General features: G+C 51.9%; 1 protein-coding gene across 4 annotated transcripts in view; it reads left to right on the top strand.

Annotated features, from left to right (window-relative positions):
• The window catches only part of HIVEP3 (HIVEP zinc finger 3), a 203,558-nt gene that overhangs the window by 179,898 nt on the left and 14,408 nt on the right, over positions 1-9,252 (top strand). For all 4 annotated transcript variants that reach the window (XM_015649382.3, XM_015649383.3, XM_015649385.1 and 1 more), the window contains one exon: positions 4,835-5,010. In XM_015649382.3, the coding sequence (XP_015504868.1) occupies positions 4,835-5,010 (176 nt within the window). The remainder of the gene's footprint in view (positions 1-4,834; positions 5,011-9,252) is intronic.

The following is a 9,252-nucleotide window of genomic DNA, read 5'->3' as shown; positions in this document are numbered from 1 at the left end:
AGGAGTCCAGGAGGGCTGGAAATCCCAGGGGTCCAGGAGGGCTGGAAATCCCAGGAGTCCAGGGGGGCTGGACATCCTTCCAGAGGGAATTCCCAGCAGTCCAGGAAGGCTGGACATCCTTCCAGAGGGAATTCCCAAGAGTTCAGGAAGGTTGGAAATCCCAGGAGTTCAGGAAGGCTGGACATCCTTCCAGAGGGAAATCCCAGGAGTTCAGGAAGGTTGGAAATCCCAGGAGTTCAGGAAGGTTGGAAATCCCAGGAGTTCAGGAAGGTTGGAAATCCTCCAGTGAGTTGGGAGGAAGGCAATTAATGATCAGTAATTAGTGGCACTGCGGTAGTTACACATTTATCCCTGATCTGGCAAATTTTGCCGGAGACCTAAAGCATAAATGAGATCATTTAAGCCCAGAGCAGCCTGTCAGGAACTTCCCAAGGACTGAGGCAAGCCAGATGAGTGGGCAGCCTGGTGACAGATGAAATGTGCTGTCAATAAACCCAAAATCTGACACCGAGGGCAACAACCCGGAGCTTGACTCGCTTCACTTGACAGGGAACCAAACCCAGGGATCAGATATCCCATTCCTGCTCTGTGCACCCTAAATCCAAAAAGCAAACAAGGGATTTCATCAAATGTTAAAACCAGTCGAGGAAATACTTCTTCAGCTGCTGTGGGAGCCTCCAGGGGTGTTCTTTGCTACAGCAGCGAGCTTCAAATGGTGAAAATTCACAGAATTAATTGCCCACCTCAATAATTAAACCATAACTGCTGTGACCAGCAAGGTCACATCAGCAAAGCCTTCGCAGGGCAAGGTAAAATCCTGGTGGAATTTTTAAAAAAAAAACAACTTGAAAAAAGAAGCAGGAGGGAAGGGGTGATTCAGGAGTCCCCCAGAAACCTGCTCCTCCTCCCCGCCTGCCAACCACCAAACTTCCTTCCCCACCGCCTGCCCGAGCTTTCATCCTGTGGTTTCCAGCCACATGGAGATTTTGGATGTGGCTCACAGAGCTGAGGGGGAAAAAAAGAAGTGTTTGTGGCTAAAAAGAATGGTCAGGAATTTGTAACAGCAGATATTGAGAACCAAACCTCCTACAGGCTGCAGGGGAAGAAACGCTCCTCGGGTTTGGGTTTCAGCTGAAGGGAAGGAGCTGAGACAAAGCTTTCTCCAGGTTTGTGTTTTCCCATTGTTGGGTTTCCTGTGCCTCCTGACAGTGATTTTGGGCCCATTCTGGGGCCATCGGGTCTCTGGCACTGCCGAGGCTGCGCCGGCTCCTCCTGCTCAGAGGAGGGTTTGCAGTGCTGGCCCAAAAGAACCTTTCAAAAACACATCAGAGAGCTGAATTTCGATTTCTGTGTGTCTGTTTGAAAGGACTGGTCCCTAAATCAGCCTCAACGACCATCGACTCCCCGTGTTCCCAATCAGCCCAGCCTTGAGGGGAGGTGGCACTGCAAGGGCTGGGAGCCGCTAACCACGGGATTGGGAATTCCACAGGGCTCTGGAAGAGAAACCCAGATTTACTGACACAAACCCCAGCTGTGGCCATCCACAGGATGTGCTGGCAGCAAACCTGGTGGGGAGGGAAAGGTGTTGTTCCCGGGGTAAATCCTCACATGGAGTGAGCTGCGATTTGTCTTTGTGATGTAAATCCTACGGGCAGGGGAGCTGGGAAAGCGGGATCCCACTGAAGGAATGATGTCCATAAATCCCTCAGAGCGGGCAGATGGCATCTGCAGAGCGTTCTCTGGGCCATGGCGCTGTCACCTCCCGCTTCCTTCCTCTTTGGTTTGGTATTCCTTGAGATCAACTCGCTTTTCCTCTGTCTCCCCTCGCCCTGCCTGTTTTCCACGCGGTCTCGGGGAGCTGTGGGGGAATATCTGTGCTGAAGATGTGTGATTTAATCTGGTGCCTGATTCCAGATTAAATCACACATCTCTTTCACTGCAGCCGCCGTGGCTTTAACGAGGCTGAGGAAGGGACACAAAAACATTCCATGGGAGGGTGTAATTGAGAGCAGCACCAGCACAAGGCTGAGGAAGGAGCAATTCCAGGTTCCCAATGGCCAGGTGGCTCCCAGCACACTGACAGGCAGCAAGGAGGCAGAGAGGGAAGCCTGCAGTACAAACCTGAGCTGAAAATATTCAGGATTCCTGATTCCTTTTGCTCCTTCTGATTCCTTAACATCGATGAAGAGAGGAGGGACATCAACCACCCCCAACAAACGTGTGCCCTGTAATGCTTTAGGGTTAAATGGAGATAACTGGGCATACTGGGACAGAGACTGGGGCACTGTGTGTGCCCTCCACACACCAGCTCAGACCCCTCTGGCCAGATAATGAGATGATGGGTTTTGATGCTGGTGTTTTTAGGGTTTTTTGGGGATTGTGATGGTTGGGAACAGCAGGATGGGTGGCGATAAAATGAAGTATTTGGGCCAGCAGGTGACCCTGGGGATGATCTAGAGAAGTCCTGCTGATGCTGGAGGACAAAAACACAAACTGGCCCCCCACATGCAGCTGCTGGACACCAAAACCTGGTTTATTCTGCTGGTGCAGACTGGGGCTGTCTAACACCCAGTTCTCCTCTCTTCTCTCCAATCCGTGTCCAAACCTGACCCCGTGAGCTCATCCCCTGAATTTGGGAGCAGCTCCTCTCCCTCTGAGCATCTCCCAGGTCTCTGTGCAGAGCCAAGGGGCTCAGCCAGCGCTGGCAGCACGGGGAGGGTTTAGCCCCAGCTCACTTCCAGCAGCCAGGAGGATCATCCTGAATTCCAGCTGCAGACACCCCCCTGGAGCTGGAATTGCCTGGATTCTCCTGAGGGAAAGGAGTGAAGTGTGTGGGAGATCCAGGGGTGCCTGCAGTGGGACTCAAACACTTCTGAGTCCAGCCTTGCAGGAGCTGGAGGTGTTCCCATGGCTGCATCCATTCCCATCCTGTCAGTTCTGGGCTGGATGAGGGGTCCTTGTGTGGCTTTCTGTGACCCTTGTTTTCCTGCATTACAAATACATGAATTTATTAAATATCCACTTACAGAAGTGCTCGATCTATTCCAGTGCAGCTGTTTCTGTTCAAGTTTCTCCTCAGTCTGGCTGCTGCTTTCTCACCCTTCTGGTTTGGAATAGGCTTCACTGGGAAGATACTAAAACCTGACTGATGGTGTTGGATGCCTCTGGATCTCCTATTAAGAGGCTTTAGACAGCCTGATTTTTCCAGGGTGGATGTTTGGAGACTTCTGAAGACCAGCCTTAATTCCTCCTGGGTAGAAAAATGACTTGCAAGAAGTGCCATGCTTCAAAAATTTGGCCTCTTTAAGATCTGAGGGGAGCAATTTCGTGTTACCTTATTCTTCTTGTGCTGCAAGTACAGGAAATTGCAGACTTCATTTGCAGAACAGCAGGAGGCTGAAAGATTTGTCTCAGTCTTACAAGGGTTTTTCAACCCCCCCATCCTGCAGCCTTCCCCATGCACTAATGCCTGGACAGAAAATAAAATATATCATGGGAAGGAAGGATGAGCGATCTCATTCTCTTGGGTAAACCTAAATCGTTGTCCTGTGCCAAAGATGAAAGAGCCTGGAGTCTGCAGTGTTTACATTTAGTGGTAGCATGATTTATTTATAAAAAGAAAAGAAAAAGAAAAGGAAAGGAAAGGATGTTTTCTTCTCTTTGTGTCCATTCTGGGTGTCTCATTCAGGCTGTGCAGGGGTCACGGGGGGGTTGTGGCACTGGTGACTTCTCAGGTGGCTCTGGCTGCAGCCCTGGCGGGTGGGAGCTGTCCCAGGAGCTTTGGCTGGGATGAGTTTTCCCAGTGCCCAGACTGGGCAGGCTTTGAACAGCAGGGAGTGAGAGGCAGCTGGGCTGGTCTGGGACAAACCCTGTCCAGTCTGGGACAAACCCAGTCTGGTCTGGTCTGGGACAAACCCTGTCCAGTCTGGGACAAACCCAGTCTGATCTGGTCTGGGACAAACCCTGTCCAGTCTGGGACAAACCCAGTCTGATCTGGTCTGGGACAAACCCTGGCCAGCCTGGGACAAACCCTGTCCAGCCCAGCCTGGGACAAACCCTGTCCAGCCTGGGACAAACCCAGTCTGATCTGGTCTGGGACAAACCCTGTCCAGTCTGGTCTGGTCTGGGACAAACCCTGTCCAGTCTGATCTGGTCTGGGACAAACCCAGTCTGATCTGGTCTGGGACAAACCCAGTCTGGTCTGGTCTGGGACAAACCCTGTCCAGTCTGGTCTGGGACAAACCCAGTCTGATCTGGCCTGGGACAAACCCTGTCCAGTCTGGTCTGGTCTGGGACAAACCCTGTCCAGCCTGGTCCAGTCTGGGACAAACCCTGTCCAGTCTGGGACAAACCCTGTCCAGCCTGTGACAAACCCTGTCCAGTCTGGGACAAACCCAGTCTGATCTGGTCTGGGACAAACCCTGTCCAACCTGGACTGGGACAAACCCTGTCCAGCCTGGTCTGGGACAAACCCTGTCCAGCCCAGCCTGTGACTAACCCCTTCCAGCCTGGTCTGGGGGCCTCAGCTCGTGTTTTAGGATGGGGGTGTCCCGTGACTCAGCTCAGCTCTGGGCTCTGGTGTGTGCAGAGCAGCAGATGCAGGACACGAGAAGGTCCCAGCACAGCAGTCAGGCGTCTGGAGACACCTGGGCACGAGCTTTGGGTGCTAATTCCCATTTAGCCTAATTACCCAGAGCTCCCAAACAGCAGCCGAGACCTGTGGTGTCAATAACGCGCTGAACTAACCCAGCAAAGTTGTGACTTCTTCTGTTGAGGTGGGAATCTTCTTTTTTTTTTTTTTTTTCCCCTTTATCACGCCACCTGTTGCTCATAGGTACAAATCAAACGAAGAGTATGTGTATGTGCGAGGCCGTGGAAGAGGGAAGTATGTTTGTGAGGAGTGTGGAATTCGCTGCAAGAAACCCAGCATGCTGAAGAAACACATTCGCACGCACACAGACGTCAGGCCGTACGTCTGCAAGTACTGTAACTTTGCTTTTAAAACCAAAGGTAAGCCACAGCCAGCTCCCAGCTCCTCTGCTCCGGGCTCTGCCAGCCTGCCGGGGGCACTGGCCAAGGGCATTCCCAGGAGTTGGAGGGAGGGGGATGAGGGAGTTGGAAATGGTTGGTGTTTTTACAAGAGCAGCTCTGCGTTACGCCAGGCTGCAGCAGAGCCTCCCTGCCATCCTCCCTGTGCTTCTCTGAGGGAAAAATGCTGAAATGCAGCTTCCCTGGCAGGGCTTTCCAAACAAAACCACCCCAGGAGCTCCAGGCTCCTGGCTGAGCCCCTGGATCCAAGCTCTGGGTGGCTTTTCCTGCTGGTGCTCTCCAGATCTGCCCATCCTCATCCTCTGCAGTTGCATGTGGCTTCCACATTCTCTGTATCACATCAATGGACCTTTTCCCTCAAGGCCTCCATCCCAGGACATCGAGCCATCAGTGCCACCGGGTGTTCTCTGCCATGGCCTCGGGGGGGTGAGCGCTGGCAAGCCACGTGCAAATAAATAAAATAGCAAATAAATAAAATAGCCAGTTCCAAGAGAAACGGGGAATGGGACTTTCCAAATGGGCCAGAGGTGCCTTTAACTTCTTGCAGGGGTCTGGCACCGTGGGTTGGGCGATCTGGTGGCAGCGAGTCTCGGGATAAGGCAGCAAAGCGTGGGGCTCAGATTGTTGGTTACAGCTGGACAGAGGCAGATTGTTCAGGGAGCCTTTGGACAGTGCTCTCGGGCACGTGGGGGGATTCCGGGGCCGTTCCATGCAAGGACTGGGTGATCCTTGTGGGTTCCTCCCAGCTCAGGATGTTCTGGAGCTCCCGCTGTAGCTCCAGCAGTGTCAGAGGGATGGGGAGCCCAGAAGGAGCCGGTGTCCCCAGGCACGGTGTGGGCATGGGGAAGGGTGTGTGTGCTCTGGGACACGTCTGCTGGCCCGCAGGGGACAGAGGAGGACAAAGGAGGTGACCGGGGTGGGCAGTGCCTTTGGTGGCTTTGCTGGGAAGGCTGGCGGGGATTTCTGGGTGACAACGTGCCGGTGGTCAGCGGGGCTGCGGAAGAACGGGAAGTGATACCGGGTTTGAGGCCAGATTCTCATGCTGCACATCCCAGCGACGGTTCTTCCTCTCCCTCCCATCCTGGAGCTGTTTCTGATTCATTTCCTTTCTCGTCCCTTCTTGCTTTGACTTGGTTCCGAGGTTTTCCTTGGAGAGCTGAGCCCGCTCAGCCTCTCCCGTCACTCCACCTCACTCCCACCATGCTTCTGTAGGGCTTTTGCCCAGGATGCTGGGATCAAACCATCCTCTCCACCACCTCTCTGGCTGCTTCGCTCTTCATCTCTGCTCCCTTGAAGGCCACGATCTCTCAGCTCTGGCTGCACATTGCAGACCCTTCCCTTCTTCCGCTTGGCATGGGCAAGGGAGCATGGAAATGCTTCCTTCCACAAGGCAAAAAAAATCATCAACGCTCTGTTGGGATTTGGATGGCAAAGTATCCGTTTGCCTATGGATGCATGGACCGGGCAGAGCGTCCCCGGATCGCGATTTATGGAGCAATAGTTGCATGATGGTGACTTGGAATTGCATGAGAACGGCTCTTTGCTGGGAGGGGGGGACGGGCAGAGCTCTGGGCTGCGCTCAGACTGCCCAGAAATGGGGGAAAAGCTGTTTGGGGCGGGCACAAGGAGCTCTGGAACAGCAGGGAAAAAAGCCCTGTGTGCATTGATAAAAACATCAGCCGGTGATGGAGAGTTACCAACAACGAGAGTTCGGGACCGCTTAAAAAATCCCCGGCGGGGCAGCGGGAAAATCTGATTTTTAAAGCGATTTCAGACTCTCGTTGGTAACAAGAGTGACCCGGAGGAGGGGGCTTTGCAGAGCTGGTGTTTCCCAGCTCGTTTTGCAGGGGTTTCTCTGGGCCTGGCTCCTCCCTGGCTGGGTGGGATGGCAGAATGCAGCAGCTCTCCCTCCTGCCGGGCTGCACTTGCACTGACACGGAGCTTTTTTAGAAATCAGAGTTAATTTTAGCCTTCAGCAGCAGCTCCAGGGGGAGGTCTGTGGAGCTGGCTTCGTTTTGGCCGGGGTAGATCTCTCCAGCATGATCTAATGCTCTAAACTCTCGAGTAGGCTGGAAGCAGTTAAATGGGATTTTATTGTTATTATTATTTTTAATGAGGGTCTTTATCTGGTTAAAATGCACCTCGCCCCCCACCCCTCCCGCTCTAGAAAATCCACGTCCGTGTTCCAAGAACTGGGAAAACTTTTTGCTTTAAAATGCTTTAAATATTTCCCCTTATTCACTAATTGTCTGCTTTTTGTGCCTTTATGTCACTGGAAGCAAATCTGTTCCTTTGGCTTACAGAACTGCAGGGAAAATTTATTTTTTTATTATTATTTTAAAGCAAATCCATGAGATTAATTTTTATTTTTTTATTTTTTTTTTTAGATTTATTTTTTTTGGTGTGTGTCTGTGTGCTCACTCAGCTGATGGGAACAACAGCCTTGGAAATTTGGTTTGTGGAGATTTGTTTGATTTGGTGTTTCTGGACCAGATCTAAAGGTGCCTCTTTAATGAGGTGTCTCTCCCTCCACTGCGGTGCAGCTTTGTGGCTGTGGCCTCCAAGAGGGTCTTTAAAGGAGTCTCAGCAGCTTCTGCATTGTTTTCTGGGCAGGAAGGAAATGGAGAAAAAGCAGTTTTCCCTTTCAGGAAGGTCAGGGAGAGCTTTTCCCTTCCCCTCTCTCAGAGGGGGTGAGCTGGGATGAGGAGCAGCAGCGCTGGCACATTAATTCCCCTTTTCCAGTTATTTTCCGTCCTCCTTCAGACTCACATCAGCCTCTCACGTCCTGGCTGCTTCCAGTTCCCTCAGAATTCCTGGACAAAATGTATGGAACAGCTCTGAGTGGATGCTGCCTCTGCCTGGAGGTCAGAAGGGACGAGGAGCTTCACTTTAATTTAAAGGGAGCTGTGTAAAGGACACGGTGCCTGCTGGCTGGAGACACCCATTTCACAGTCTGGGCCACTCACCAGACACCAGACCCAGCCAGAGTCCTCAATAAATTCATTTTCAGTTCCTTCAATCAGCCCCTGACAGCACTGGGGGTACAGCACATGTGCATGTATTAAAGATATTAAATTAAAGGTATTAAATGCATCCCCCCCAGCCCTTAAAGGGCTTCAGAGTTTATTGTTATTGCAGCTCCAGCAGCCTGAGCCTCCTCTGGAAAGCACAGAGCAGGTCCAGCTGGAGGAAAACTCTGGCAGAATTCCCTGCTGGGAGAGCAGGGCACAGGGATGGACAGAATTCCCAAAATATTCCAAGGGCTGGGGCCCTTCCGGGGGCTGAGCATCCCCGGGAGCCGCTGGGCGTGGTTCCTGAGCTCCTGGGGATATCACAAACATCCCCTGGGATGAGGAGAGAGTTATCCTCAGGGATTTCCTGCCTGGACATCGTGTGGATGCAAGGCCAGGAACAGAAAATGACCCAATGATCCAGCCAGGAGATAAACACTGAGCAAAAGAGCTCTGGAACTCTGCAGGGAAAAGGAAAAAATTTCAGGGCTCAGGGCTGAAGCAAAGGACCAGTGAAATATTCACTGGCATTTTCTGTATATATATAAAATATATTTATATTTTCTGCAGGCTTTAAAGTCTCAGCCTCACTGGGAATTCTGCTCAGTGGAGCATGGAAATGCTCAGTTTCATTTGGAAACCTGCAGATCCTGGGTACCTTTCTGGAATATCAGCTTTTGGCTGATGCAGGGGATAGGTGTGGTCCAGGAGGTGGCTGCTGTGTTACAGCCTGTGTGGATACGAGCAGGCTGCATGTGCAAATTCACCCCTTTAATCTCTATGTCAATAAGGATAAAAGATAATAATTGATTTTTAAAAGGAATTGAACTCCTCTGCCCAATGAATTCTGTAAATTAAAGCTTTCCTCCTCATAAAGTCTCACCTGGGGATGTCAGCTCCACACCAAGGCCTAAATCAAGGCCTGTGCAGTATTTAAATCCCACATAAAACCTGTTTCAAGGATTAATTTGGGACACAGAGTATCAGTTTTGGCTGGTTCTCTGCGAGTGAGGGCATCTCCCAGCAAAATCCCAGAACCCCAGAATGGTTTGGGTTGGGAGGGATCCTAAATCCCACCCAGTGCCACCCCCAGGGTCACCCCCACTGTCCCAGGGTCACCCCCACAGTCCCAGGGTCACCCCCACTGTCCCAGGGTCACCCCCACTGTCCCCAGGGTCACCCCCACTGTCCC

Source organism: Parus major, chromosome 23 (genome assembly GCF_001522545.3).
Source record: "Parus major isolate Abel chromosome 23, Parus_major1.1, whole genome shotgun sequence".
Taxonomy (NCBI): Eukaryota; Metazoa; Chordata; class Aves; order Passeriformes; family Paridae; genus Parus; species Parus major.
The sequence above is the reverse complement of the archived record's forward strand: the minus strand, read 5'-3'. Positions and strand labels throughout refer to the sequence as shown.